This window comes from Narcine bancroftii, chromosome 2, assembly GCF_036971445.1.
Source record: "Narcine bancroftii isolate sNarBan1 chromosome 2, sNarBan1.hap1, whole genome shotgun sequence".
NCBI classification, from domain to species: domain Eukaryota; kingdom Metazoa; phylum Chordata; class Chondrichthyes; order Torpediniformes; family Narcinidae; genus Narcine; species Narcine bancroftii.
Genome location: NC_091470.1, coordinates 373,236,604 through 373,251,895, shown reverse-complemented (window position 1 = coordinate 373,251,895; position 15,292 = coordinate 373,236,604). Strand labels below are relative to the sequence as shown.

Here is a 15,292-nt window from a genome sequence, read left to right as displayed (position 1 = left end):
CCAGTCTACCATGCAGGACTTTGTCAAAGGTGGTACAGTTGACATAGGGCAGCATAGTTGGAGTAGCGGTTAGCGCAACACCGTTACAATCCTGGCAATCGTGTCCAGGGGTTCAAATCCTGCACTGTCTGCAAGGAGTTTGTACATTCTCCCAATGTCTGTGTAGGTTTCCTCCAGGTGCTCCAGTTTCCTTCCACCATTTGAAACGTACTGGGGGTGTAATTGGGCAGCATGGGTTCGTGGGCCAGAACGGCCTGTAACTGTGCTGTACGTCTAAATTTAATTTTTTTTTAAAGAAAAAAAGGCCTTGGTGAATTCCTGGAAGACCACTAGCTATCTCTTCAAAAGAACTCAGTCAGATTCTGGAGACATGATTTCCCACGTACAAAACCACACTGACTGCCCCTAATGAATCCTTGCCTTTCCAAACCCAGGAAGATCCTGTCTCTCGGAATCCCCTCCAGTAACCTTTCCCACCAGACATTACACTCACAGACCTGTAGATCCCTGGTTCGTCATTAGAGACTTTAAATAAGGGCACAACATTAACCCCACCCCCTCGTCCCCCAGACTTCCCCCATCTCAAACCATGATGCAAAATGTCTCTGCCAGGGTTCCCACAAGGTCCTGGGATGCACCTACTCAGGACCCGGGGATTTACGTTTTACGACAATACACAAACGTGCTGGAGGACCTCAGCAGGTCACTCAGCATCCACTGGAAGTAAAAGGTAACCAACAGTTCAGGCCTGGGCTCTTCATCAGGAAAAAGTGGGCAGGTACCTGAATAAAAATGAGAGAATGGGAGGGATGGGGAAGAGGTGAAGCACAGACTAACAGGTAGGTGGATGCAGGTGGGAGAGTAGAAGAGGCCCCTTAACCCCAGAATCTGCAGATTTTCTTCTTTACCATGTTCTAAGACCTTCAGCACCTCCTATTCTGTAACATGACTATCAGGACATTGCAGTTTGAGTTGCCTTGCATGGTGAATACTCGTCAAAGCTCAGCCATCTCCTGTGGTTCCTGGTCTTTAAGGGGTCCTAGTCTTTCCCTCGTGGCTGACTGGTCTTAACCATATAACCATATAACCACTTACAGCACAGAACAGGCCAGTTCGGCCCTACTAGTCCATGCCGTAGCAAATCCCCACCCTCCTCGTCCCACTGACCAGCACCCGGTCCATACCCCTCTAGTCCCCTCCTATCCATGTAACGATCCAGACTTTCCTTAAATGTAACCAATGATCCCGCCTCGACCACGTCTGCCGGAAGCTCATTCCACATCCCTACCACCCTTTGCGTAAAGAAATTTCCCCTCATGTTCCCCTTATAATTTTCCCCCTTCAATCTTAAACCATGTCCTCTAGTTTGAATCTCCCCCTTTCTTAATTGAAAAAGTCTATCCACATTTACTCTGTCTGTCCCTTTTAAAATCTTAAACACCTCTATCAAGTCCCCTCTCAATCTTCTCCGCTCCAGAGAAAAAAGCCCCAGTCTGCACAACCTTTCCCTGTAACTCAGACCCTGAAATCCTGTCAACATTCTCGTGAACCTTCTCTGCACTCTCTCTATTTTGTTTATATCTTTCCTATAATTTGGTGACCAAAACTGTACACAGTACTCCAAATTTGGCCTCACCAATGCCTTGTACAATTTCATCATAACCTCCCTATTCTTGAATTCAATACTCCGATTTATGAAGGCTAACATTCCAAATGCCTTCTTCTCCACACCATCTACCTGAGTATCAGCCTTGAGGGTACTATTTACCATAACGCCTAAATCCCTTTGTTGCTCTGCACTCCTCAATTGTCTACCATTCAATGTATATGACCTATTTAGATTGGCCTTTCCAAAATGCAGCACCTCACATTTATCTGTATTAAATTCCATCAGCCATTTCTCAGCCCACACCTCCAGCCTTCCTAAATCACCTTTTAATCAACGGTAATCTACCTCACTGTCCACAACACCACCAATCTTTGTGTCATCCGCAAACTTGCTTATCCAATTCTCTACCCCTACATCCAGATCGTTAATATATATAACAAATAATAGTGGACCCAGGACCGAACCCTGAGGAACTCCACTAGTCACTGGCCTCCAATTGGACAAACAATTGTCTACCACTACTCTCTGACACCTTCCATCCAACCACTGCTGAATCCATTTCACTACCTCTTTATTTATACCTAATGCCTCCACCTTTTTTCCTAACCTCCTGTGGGGAACTTTGTCAAAAGCTTTACTAAAGTCCAAATAGACAACATCCACAGCTTTCCCTTCATCAACCTTTTTTGTAACCCCCTCGAAGAACTCAATCAGGTTTGTCAAGCATGATCTACCCCTGACAAAACCATGCTGATTACTCCCTATCCTTGTACGTCCAAAAATTTGTAAATAGCATCCCTCAGAACACTTTCCATCAACTTGCTCATCACAGACGTCAGACTTACAGGCCTATAATTCCCAGGTTTGCATTTGGACCCTTTCTTAAATAGAGGAACCACATGCGCCACCCTCCAATCCTTTGGTACCACCCCCGTGGCCAGTGACGTCCTAAATATCTCTGTTAATGGCCCCACTAACTGTCCACTAGCCTCCCTGAGTGTCCAAGGGAATATTTTGTCCGGTCCGGGAGATTTATCCACCTTTATCTTTTTTAACACAGCCATCACTACCTCCTCGGTTATCCTTATATGCTTCATGACCTCCCCACTATTTTTCTTTACTTCAACTGGTTCAACATTTTTTTCTCTAGTGAATACCGAGGCAAAGAAATCATTCAAAATTTCCCCCATTTCCTCAGACTTCTCACTCAGCCTACCCTCGCTATCTACAAGGGGTCCAATTTTATCTCTCACTAATCTTTTACTTTTAATGTACTTGTAGAAACCCTTTGGATTTATTTTTACTCTGTCAGCCAAAGCCTCTTCGTGCCTTTTTTTAAATTTCTTTCTTAAGATTCCTTCTACACTCCTTGTAGTCCTCCTTCAACTTCTCAGCTCCCTGCTCTTTATACCTCTTGTACACCTCCCTTTTTCTCCTAACCAAATTTCCAATATTCCTCGAAAACCAAGCCTCCCTATGACTTCCAGCCTTTCCTTTGATCCAGACTGGGACATAACTACTCTGTACCCTCAAAATTTCTTTTTTGAATATCCTCCATTTTTCATTAACATCCTTACCTGAAAATATCCTGTCCCACTCAATACTCCCCAAATCCCTTCTTATTCCTACGAAATTTGCTCTTTTCCAATCCAGAACCTCAACTTTAGGCCTCTCCTTGCTCTTCCTTAAAACTACCCTAAAACTAACAGAATTATGGTCACTAGACCCAATTTGTTCTCCAACATTAATGTCCGCTACCTGACCTAGCTCGTTCCCTAACAGGAGATCCAGTATTACACCATCCCGAGTCGGTTCTTCTACTAACTGATTTAGAAAACAATCCTGAACACATTTAACGAACTCCAGCCCATCCAGCCCTCTAACCATATGGGTATCCCAATCAATGTGTGGGAAGTTAAAATCTCCCATGATCACTACCCTATGATTTTCACACATATACGTTATCTCCCTACAAATTTGTTCCTCTAATTCCCTTGGCCCATTTGGTGGTCTGTAATAAACCCCTATTAGCACCCTCTTGCCTCCTCCACCCTTCAATTCCACCTAAACAGCCTCACTAGTCGATCCCTCCATACTATCCTGCCACCTCACGGCAGTAATGTCCTCCCTAACAAGCAGAGCAACTTCTCCTCCTTTTTTACCCCCTGATCTATCACATCTAAAACAAATGTATCCCGGAACATTAAGTTGCCAGTCCTGCCCCTCCTGTAGCCAGGTCTCACTAATTGCCACAATATCGTGACCCCAAGTATCTGTCCATGCTCTAAGCTCATCTACCTTGTTCACTATGCTTCTTGCATTAAAATATATGCATCTCAGAGAATGACCCTCACCTATATTCTCTTTTTTACCTTCTACCCTAATCTCCATCCTACCTTTGTTATCTTTTTTTATTCCTAGCTAGGTGGCCATACTCCCTGGACACTGCTCTCACCCTCTGTTCCCCACCCCCCTGCCAAACTAGTTTAATCCCTGTCTTAGGGGTTTAGGGGCAATCCCTGGTTTAGGGGTTTAGGGGCAATCCCTGGCTTAGGGGTTTAGGGGCAATCCCTGGTTTAGGGGTTTAGGGGCAATCCCTGGCTTAGGGGTTTAGGGGCAATCCCTGGCTTAGGGGTTTAGGGGCAATCCCTGGCTTAGGGGTTTAGGGGCAATCCCTGGCTTAGGGGTTTAGGGGCAATCCCTGGTTTAGGGGTTTAGGGGCAATCCCTGGTTTAGGGGTTTAGGGGCAATCCCTGGCTTAGGGGTTTAGGGGCAATCCCTGGCTTAGGGGTTTAGGGGCAATCCCTGGCTTAGGGGTTTAGGGGCAATCCCTGGCTTAGGGGTTTAGGGGCAATCCCTGGCTTAGGGGTTTAGGGGCAATCCCTGGCTTAGGGGTTTAGGGGCAATCCCTGGCTTAGGGGTTTAGGGGCAATCCCTGGCTTAGGGGTTTAGGGGCAATCCCTGGCTTAGGGGTTTAGAGGCAATCCCTGGCTTAGGGGTTTAGGGGCAATCCCTGGTTTAGGGGTTTAGGGGCAATCCCTGGCTTAGGGGTTTAGGGGCAATCCCTGGTTTAGGGGTTTAGGGGCAATCCCTGGCTTAGGGGTTTAGGGGCAATCCCTGGTTTAGGGGTTTAGGGGCAATCCCTATGCAGGTCCCATCTTCTTTGCAAACCATCCCAATGACCCAAGAACCTTCAGCCCATTTCCTTGCTACGTCTTCTCCTTCACATTCACTGACTCATTCTTCTACCCTTTTACTCAGGAACCATGGCAGCCAAAGCAATGCAAAGCTTACATCCTTTGTGGACCTGCTTGCTGTTTACACAGCTGTCACACATGCCGCAGAAACTTTCCACTTTGCCTACCTACAGGCACCACAACCTATTGTCATTCACACTCCCGTTTCAGAAAGTCTTGCAACTGCTCCGGGTCATCTTGATCCAAGCACCTGGACCAGAATACCAAGCTGGAGTCCCATTTGTAGCCACAGAAATGCCTGTTACTTCCCCTTACAAAAAAACCCCCTCCCACTACTACCCCTCGTACAACAGAGCCCCCTCCCACGACTCTCCCTCCTGCTCAGTATGCTCCCTTCAGCTACATTTTGCAACTGCAACATTCCCACTAATGAGTTGCTTCCATTGATTTGTGGACCTTGTTCACACCTTACCCTCATGCTCACCCCAGTGTTCCCCTTGCAGAGATCTCTCTCCTCCCTTCCATTTAACAAGATTCTTTTCTCTCCTTCCCTGTTCTGACCTGTTAACTCGGTTTCTCTTCCCACAGATCTGGTCTGACCTGCTGATGTTCCAGTACTTCCTTTACTCAGTAAATGCGGCCAAGTTGTTTCCCATGGGAGGGGAGTCAAGGACAAGGGGGTACAACTTCAGGTTTGAAGGGGCCCATTTAAAACAGAGGCAACTATGGAGACCAGGTCATTGGGCATATTTAAGGCAGAGATGGATAGGTCTCTGAATAGTCAGGATATCAAAGGGTATAGGGAGAAGGCAAGGGAGAGGGGCTGAGTGAGAGAATGGATCAGCTCATGATGGAATGGCAGAATGGACTCAATGGGATGAATGGTCTGGTCCTGCTCCTATAGCGTATGGGCTTTTAGCCCCATGATAACTGTGGGTAGGAACAGCGAGGCTTTCATACCACAGATCATTTCAGCTCACCAAGCTTGTACTGGCTTATGTAGTGCGTTCCTCGAACCTATCAAAGAAACCAAACCAGCAACAGGCACTTCAGCCCACGCGTCTGTGCTGAACATGATGTCCAAATCCAACAAAACCCTGCTTCTTGCATCTGACAGATATCCCTCCATCCCCTTCTTGTTCACGTGCCCGTCTACAATCCTCAAACACGACTGTTGCATCTGGCAAATCAGTGCCCTTACACCACCACTATCCCTGGCAGCCCATTCTGGGCACCCACCACTCAATGTGGAAACTATTTGCCCCACACATCTCAATGAACCTTCCTTGCCCTCACCTTTCTTTTTTTTTTTAATTTTTTTTTTTTCACACTATAAACCATATTGACCAAGATACATACAGACATTTTTCTTCTTAAATATATAGTGTCGTTTTCTCCCCCTTTTCCCCCCTCCCTTCCTCACTCCCTTTCCCATTTATTTGAAGTTCAATCTATAAGATACATTAAACCCGTTAAACAACGTTGGAGCTAGGCGGCGGGTCCGTTGGAGCTAGGCGGCGGGTCCGTTGGAGCTAGGCGGCGGGTCCGTTGTATCTGCGCCGCTGTGAATATCTAATTAACTTTCCCGTTAACTATATCGGTGTACTGCTGTGCCTGCTGTGGAAGTGCTAAAAACTACTATGGTAGAGCTTGCTGCTGTGCACGTGCTATACTTGCGCGGCGGCCAGCGGGCCAACTCTAATATTTATTTAATATGATCTTGCGGGCCAAATATTTGGTCCGCGGGCCAGAGTTTGACATGTGTGTTTTAGGTGGTGGAAGTCCATGGTAGAATTTCTCTATTATGTTTCATGTATGGCTCCCATATTTGTTCGAATATTATGATGTTATTTCTTAAATTATAGGTTATTTTTTCTAATGGAATACATTTATTCATTTCTATATACCATTGTTGTATTCTCAAGTTGTCTTCTAATTTCCAGGCTGACATAATACATTTTTTTGCTACAGCTAGGGCTATCATCACAAATCTTTTTTGTGCTCCATCCAAATTGCGTCCAAATTCTTTGTTTTTTATGTTACTTAGGAGGAAGATCTCTGGGTTTTTTGGTATATTGCTTTTTGTGATTTTATTTAATATCTGGTTTAGATCTTCCCAAAATTTTTCCACTTTCTCACATGTCCAGATTGCATGAATTGTTGTTCCCATTTCTTTTTTACAACGAAAACATCTGTCAGATACTGTTGGGTCCCATTTATTTAACTTTTGAGGTGTAATGTATAGCCTCTGTATCCAGTTATATTGTATCATACGTAACCTCGTATTTATTGTATTTCTCATAGTTCCTGAGCATAACTTCTCCCACGTTTCCTTCTTTATCTTTATGTTTAAATCTTGTTCCCATTTTTGTTTAGTTTTACCATTTGTTTCCTCGTTCTCCTTTTCTTACACTTTGATGTACATGTTTGTTACAAATTTTTTGATTATCATTGTATCTGTAATCACATATTCAAAATTTCTTCCTTCTGGTAACTTCAGACTGCTTCCCAATTTGTCCTTCAAGTAAGATTTCAGTTGGTAGTATGCAAACATTGTATTGTGAGTTATATTATATTTATCCTTCATTTGTTCAAAGGATAATAATTTATTTCCCGAAAAACAATTTTCTATTCTTTTGATCCCTTTTTTCACCCATTCTCTAAAGGAAAGGTTATCTATTGTAAAAGGGAGTAACTAATTTTGCGTCATTATTAGTTTTGATAATTGGTAATTTGTTTTATTCCGTTCTACATGAATCTTCTTTCAAATATTGAGCAGATGATGTTATACTGGAGAACTCCTACGTTGTACCAATTTTTCATCCGATTTTTATAGTATATGTTCAGGTATCTTCTCCCCTATTTTATCCAGTTCTAATCTGGTCCACTCTGGTTTTTCCCTTGTTTGATAAAAATCTGATAGGTATCTTAATTGTGCGGCTCTATAATAATTTTTAAAGTTTGGTAGTTGTAAGTCTCCTTGTTTGTACCATTCTGTTAATTTATCTAGTGCTATCCTTGGTTTCCCCCCTTTCCATAAAAATGTCCTTATTATTTTCTTTAACTCCTTGAAGAATTTCTCTGTTAGTCGTATTGGTAATGACTGAAATAGGTATTGTATCCTTGGGAAAATGTTCATTTTAATACAGTTTATCCTTCCTATCAGTGTCAGTGGTAAGTCTTTCCAATGCTCTAAGTCGTCTTGTAATTTTTTTCATTAATGGATGGTAATTGAGTTTATATAGATGGCCGAGGTTTTTATTTAGTTGTACACCTAGGTATCACATTGCTTGCGTTTGCCATCTAAATGGCGATTCTTTCTTAAACTTTGAGAAATCCGCATTATTCATTGGCATTGCTTCACTTTTATTTGCGTTGATCTTGTACCCCGACACTTTTCCATATTCCTTCAATTTCCTATGTAATTCTTTTATTGATATTTCTGGCTCTGTTAAGTATATTATAACGTCATCTGCAAATAGACTGATTTTATATTCCTTCTCTTTTATTTTTATCCCTTTTATTTTATTTTCTGTTCTTATCAGTTCTGCTAGTGGTTCTATAGCTAACCCAAACAGTGAGGGAGATAGTAGACATCCCTGCCTTGTTGATCTGCTTAAGTTAAATTGTTTTGATATATATCCATTTACTGTCACTTTCGCCAATTGCCCCTTATATAATGCTTCAATCCAATTAATATATTTCTCTGGTAAGCTGAATTTTTGTAGTACTTTGAATAAATAATTCCATTCTAATCTATCAAAGGCCTTCTCTGCATCTAAAGCAACCGCTACTGTTGGAGTTTTATTTCCTTCTACTGCATGAATTAAGTTAATAAATTTACAGATATTGTCTGTTGTTTGTCTTTTTTTAATAAATCCAGTTTGGTCTAGATTTACTATTTTTGGTACATAGTCGGCTAATCTGTTTGCTAATAGTTTAGCTATTACCTTATAATCTGTGTTAAGTAAAGATATTGACGCTGGTGCGAGTGGATCTTTCCCTGTCTTTGGTATTACTGTAATTATTGCTGTTTTGCATGAATCTCGTATGCTTTGTGTTTTATCAATCTGGTTGATTACTTCCAGAAGGGGAGGAATTAATAAGTCTTTAAATAACGTCGAAGTACTCGAGATGGCAGAGGTCGACAGCATCGAGTCCACGCTGCTGAAGATCCAGCTGCGCTGGGTGGGTCACGTCTCCAGAATGGAGGACCATCGCCTTCCCAAGATCGTGTTATATGGTGAGCTCTCCACTGACCACCGTGACAGAGGTGCACCAAAGAAAAGGTACAAGGACTGCCTAAAGAAATCTCTTGGTGACTGCCACATTGACCACCGCCAGTGGGCTGATATCGCCTCAAACCGTGCATCTTGGCGCCTCACAGTTTGGCGGGCAGCAACCTCCTTTGAAGAAGACCGCAGAGCCCACCTCCCTGACAAAAGGCAAAGGAGGAAAAACCCAACACCCAACCCCAACCAACCAATTTTCCCCTGCAGCCGCTGCAACCGTGTCTGCCTATCCCGCATCGGACTTGTCAGCCACAAACGAGCCTGCAGCTGACGTGGACTTTTTACCCCCTCCATAAATCTTCGTCCACGAAGCCAAGCCAAAGAAGAAATGTTTTATAGAATTCTATTGGGAATCCATCCTCTCCTGGTGTTTTATTGTTCGATAGTTTTATTATCTCCTGTAATTCTTCTATTTCAAATGGTTTTATTAATTTATTTTGCTCCTCTGTTTGTAATTTCGGTAGTTCAATTTTAGTTAGAAATTCATCTATTTTGTCTTCTTTCCCTTCGTTTTCAGTTAGATATAGTTGCTCATAGAATTCCCTGAATTTTTCATTGATCTCTGTTGGATTATATGTAATTTGCTTGTCCTTTTTCCTTAAAGCCAATACCATTTTCTTAGCTTGTTCTGTCTTAAGCTGCCATGCTAGAATTTTGTGCGTTTTTTCCCCTAGTTCATAATATTTCTGTTTTGTCTTCATTATGTTCTTCTCCACCTTATATGTTTGTAGTGTTTCATATTTTATTTTTTTATCTGCTAATTCTCTTCTTTTAGTTGTATCTTCCTTTATTGCTAATTCTTTTTCTATATTTGTTATTTCCCTTTCCAACTGTTCTGTTTCCCAATTGTAGTCTTTCTTCATCTTAGTTACATAACTTATTATTTGCCCTCTGATGAACGCTTTCATTGCGTCACATAGTATAAACTTATCTTTCACTGATTCCGTATTTATTTCAAAGTACATTTTAATTTGTCGTTCAATGAATTCTCTAAAATCCTGCCTTTTAAGTAGCATGGAGTTTAATCTCCATCTATATATTCTTGGTGGGATGTCCTCTACCTCTATTGCCAATAAAAGGGTGAGTGGTCCGATAATAGTCTAGCTTTATATTCCGTTTTCCTAACTCTCCCTTGAATGTGGGCTGATAACAGGAATAGGTCTATCCTTGAGTATGTTTTATGTCTACCCGAATAATATAAATATTCCTTTTCCTTTGGGTGTTGTTTCCTCCATATATCCAAAAGTTGCATTTCTTGCATCGATTTAATTATAAATTTGGTTACTTTGTTCTTTCTGTTATTTTTTTCCCAGTTTTATCCATGTTTGAGTCCAAATTAAGGTTAAAATCCCCTCCTATTAGTATGTTCCCTTGCGTGTCTGCTTTCATCAAAAAGATATCTTGCATAAATTTTGATCTTCTTAATTAGGTGAATATACATTGAGTAAATTCCAAAATTCTGAATATATCTGACATTTTATCATTACATATCTTCCTGCTGGATCTATTATTTCCTCTTCTATTTTGATTGGTACATTTTTATTGATTAATATAGCTACTCCTGTGGCTTTTGAATTATATGATGCTGCTATCCTATCCAATCTCTCTTTAATTTCTTGTGTTCTACTTCAGTTAGATGTGTTTCTTGTACGAATGCTATATCAATTTTTTATTTTTTCAGTAAATTTAACAGTTTCTTCCTTTTGATTTGGTTATGTATTCCATTAATATTTAAAGTCATATAATTCAACATAGCCATTTCATACTTTGTTTATCTTTCCTTTCCATTTCCTCAGCACCACCTGCCCTTCTTATCCATTTCTGCTTTCTTTTTTTGAACACATTACAAGCCAACATTTCTAAAACATAAAATATTTCCACTATTCTCCTATCTAAAATTCCTTTAACCCCAGTAGTTCCTCCCCTTCCTGAGTTGCCCTTTGTCCCTTTTCTGGCAACCACATCTCACCTCTCCATTTGGATTTGCGAATTCACTCGCAAGCGTCAACTGATTTCGCAGTGACCGTAATTCTTCCCCACCCAGCCCCCCCCAGAAAAGATTTTAATCTTCATATATAACAAAGGTCATTCTCTTAAATCCCTCCTTACTTCCTTTCTTTCCTTTTTTTCCCTTCTTAGTTTTTACCTATACTCTATTTTTTATATATATACATACACATACACATATATATATATATCTCTTCTTTGGCTTGGCTTCGCGGACGAAGATTTATGGAGGGGGGTAAATGTCCACATCAGCTGCAGGCTCGTTTGTGGCTGACAAGTCCGATGCGGGACAGGCAGACACGGTTGCAGCGGTTGCAGGGGAAAATTGGTTGGTTGGGGTTGGGTGTTGGGTTTTTCCTCCTTTGCCTTTTGTCAGTGAGGTGGGCTCTGCGGTCTTCTTCAAAGGAGGTTGCTGCCCGCCAAACTGTGAGGCGCCAAGATGCACGGTTTGAGGCGATGTCAGCCCCCTGGCGGTGGTCAATGTGGCAGGCACCAAGAGATTTCTTTAGGCAGTCCTTGTACCTCTTCTTTGGTGCACCTCTGTCACGGTGGCCAGTGGAGAGCTCGCCATATAACACGAGATATATATATATATATATATATATATATATATATACACCTACATACACACATACATATAGTTTGTTGTAACAAGAACAAAAATGACATCTCTCTGTCTGTTTTGTAGTTGTTCTGCAAATTTTCGTGCTTCTTCCGGATCTGAGAATAGTTTGTTTTGCTGCCCCGGAATAACTATTTTAAGTACTGCTGGGTATTTTAACATAAATTTATAACCTTTTTTCCATAGGGTCGTTTTTGCTGCATTGAACTCCTTTCTCTTCTTCAAGAGTTCAAAACTTATATCTGGCTAGAAAAAAATTTTTTGACCTTTGTATTCCAGTGGTTTTTTTGTCTTCTCTTATTTTCTTCATTGCTTTCTCCAATATATTTTCTCTTGTTGTATATCTTAAGAATTTTACTAGAATGGATCTTGGTTTTTGTTGTGGTTGTGGTTTAGGGGCTAATGTTCTATGTGCCCTTTCTATTTCCATTTCTTCCTGTAGTTCTGGTCTTCCTAGGACCCTGGGGATCCATTCTTTTATAAATTCTCTCATATTCTTGCCTTCTTCATCTTCCTTAAGGCCCATTATCTTTATATTGTTTCTTCTATTATAATTTTCCATTATATCTATCTTCTGAGCTAACAGCTCCTGTGTCTCTTTAACTTTTTTATCAGATTCTTCTAATTTCTTTTTTAAGTCCTCTAATTCCAATTCTATGGTTGTTTCTCGTTCTTCCACCTTGTCTACTCTTTTTCCTATATCTGTCATGATCATCTCTAATCTATTCATTTTTTTTCTGTACTTTTTACTCTTCTTTTTATTTCACTGAATTCTTGTGACTGCCATTCGTTTACTGATTCCATATATTCTTTAAAAACAAATATATCCATGTACTTGCCCTTCCCTTCATCTTCCATTTCTCTGTGTTCTTCCTCCTCTCCTTCTGAGTCCACTCCAGGATCTGTGTCCTTTCCCTCTGTCTCTTCTGGTTTTCTTGTTGGGTTGTTTATTTTATTTTGTTGGGTATTTTTGGTCTTCTTATTTTTATTAGAAATGTCTTGCTGCTGGTCTTCTTCCTCTGGGTTGGTCATCTGTTGTTTCTTTGATTTCTTATTTTTATTCTCTTCTTTCTTGCTCTCGTTATTCTCTCGTTATTTTCTATGTTTTCCTCTTGCTGTTGTGTTGTAGTTGCCTGTTTCAGCTGTGGAGATCGACTCCTCAGCTGGTCCCCCCTCCCGTCAGTGTTGTTTGGCTCCGTGAGCCATTTTTGTAGTCCCGAGTTCGGGGCTTCCACTGACCTCAGGGAGCGGGCTTCTCTCTCCATGGCGGGCCTCCTCGTACAGGTAAGGCCTTCACCTTCTTCTTTCGACGTCTTTCCTTCTTCTTTTCTTCCCATTGTTTTTGGTTTTTCTTTCTTTGCCATTTTCTCCACACTTTCACTTTCACTTTGTTTTGGTTTTTATGTTTGTGCGTTTGTTTTTTCTCTATCTTTTTTTTACTTTTCTGGAGAGGGCTGGAGTTCCCCCCCCGGCCACTACTCCATCACGTGACTCCTCCCTTGCCCTCACCTTTCAATGAACATCCTCCAATACGTGACACTTTTCCCGTGGGGAAAAGATTCTGACCGTCCACCCTGTCATGATTTTATAAAGCTACCAGGTTTCCCCTCTGAAGCTCCTGTGGAAATAACCCAAGTATGTCCAATGTCTCTCCACAGCACTCGCCCTTGAAACATAGAAACATAGGAGATAGGAGCAGGAGTACGTCATTCGGCCCTTCGAGCCTGCTCCGCCATTCAATGAGATCATGGGTGATCTTAAAGTTCAGTACCCCGTCCCCGCCTTCTCTCCGTAACCCCTAATTCCCTTATACTGAAGAAATAGATTTAATTCCCTCTTAAATATATTCAATGAACCTGCCTCTACTGCCCTCTGTGGCAATGAATTCCACAGATTCACCAACCTCTGGGTAAAGAAATTTCTCCTCATCTCGGTCCTAAATGGTTTGCCTATTATCCTCGAACCATCGTCCTGGGTTCTGGACTCCCCCACCATTGGAAACATCCCTTCCGCATCCATTCTGTGCAGTCCTGCCAGAATTTTATAGGTCTCTATGAGATCCCCTCTCAATCTTCTAAACTCCAGCGAGTACAATCCCAATTTGCGCAATCTTTCCTCCTAAGTCATTCCTGCCATTCCAGGTCTCAGCCTGGTGAATCGCCTCTGCACTCCCTCCATTGCAAGAACATCCTTCCTTAGATAAGGTGACCAAAACTGCACACAATACTCCAGGTGGGGTCTCACCAAGGCTCTGTACAGCTGCAGTAAGGTATCCTTGTTCCTAGACTCAAACCCTCTTGATATGAAGGCCAACATACCATTTGCCTTTTTAACCGCCTGCTGTACCTGCATGCTCGCCTTCAGAGACTGGTGCACAAGAACCCCTAGGTCTCTCTGCACCTCCCCATCTCCCAATCTATTGCCATTCAAATAGTAATCTGCCCTCTGCCCTGACAACTTCTCCTGTACCCTTTCCGAAGCCTTCATATTCTTATCAGCTCCTTCCAGATTTTACCACTCAGCTTCAGGGGAGGGAGAATTAACAGATGCCAATTCACCCCACCTGCACTTTTGAATTTTGGGGAACTTGAAGGGGAGAAACGCATGCAGTCCCAGGCAGAACAAAGACAGTGTAGAGTAAAACTCCTTTGACATCCACTCCCAGATCAGGTACAGCATGGCTCAGCGTGGACACTTACTCACCTCTAGAAAGTGCTGTATCTCCAACTCGTACTGCTTCTTCTTCTGAGGAAGGAACAGAAAATAAAAGGTAACAATTTGCCTTTCTTGAGGATGTCAAACCCTTCCTGAACATCGCAGAGAAAACACGTCACTGCCTTCTCCTCAACAGGAGTTTGCTGAGGTTTGGTATGACAGCGGAAACCCTGGCAAATTTCTACAGAGGTGTGGTGGAAAGTGCGCTGGCCGGCTGCATCACGATCTGGTACGGGGACACCAGTGCACCCAAGCAGAAAGCCCTCCAAAAGGTAGTGGACACAGCCCAGGACATCACAGGCAATCCCCTCCCCACTATGGAGAACATCTACAGGGACTGCTGCCGTCGGAGAACAGCCATCATCAAAGACTCACACCACCTAGCACACGCTCTGTTCTCGCTACTGCCATCAGGAGAGCGGTGTAGGTGCCACCAGGTTCAGGAACAGCTGCTTCCCCCTCCACCATCAGATTCCTCAACAACAATCTCATTGGGACTCATTTAAGGACTCGTATTTTTGCACTTTATTCATTTTTTTTAAACTCTGTATTGCAGTCAGTTGTTTACATTTTTTATTTGTTTAAATGGCTACGTTTTGCACTACCAATAAGTGGTCATTCTGCCTGACCTGCACAAAAAAGAACCTCAGGGTTGTATGTGATTTCATGTCTGTACTCTGACAATAAATCGGAATCTGAACATCTGATCCATCTGTTGTGATAGACTGCCTGCAGCACAATGGAACATTAGACCACAACAGAAGGACAAATGTCAGGTGTAGCATGTCAGCCAGACCGAGCAAGTTTAAGGTTGTTAATGATCGTGCTGTCTGTTGCCTTGGTGATCTTT

General features: G+C 42.2%; 1 protein-coding gene across 5 annotated transcripts in view; it reads right to left on the bottom strand.

The window, feature by feature from the left end:
• LOC138755894 (nucleolar transcription factor 1-like) overlaps positions 1–15,292 on the bottom strand; it is an 88,340-nt gene that overhangs the window by 20,847 nt on the left and 52,201 nt on the right. For all 5 annotated transcript variants that reach the window (XM_069922687.1, XM_069922690.1, XM_069922691.1 and 2 more), the window contains exon 9: positions 14,431–14,472. In XM_069922687.1, coding sequence (XP_069778788.1) covers positions 14,431–14,472 — 42 coding nt within the window. The remainder of the gene's footprint in view (positions 1–14,430; positions 14,473–15,292) is intronic.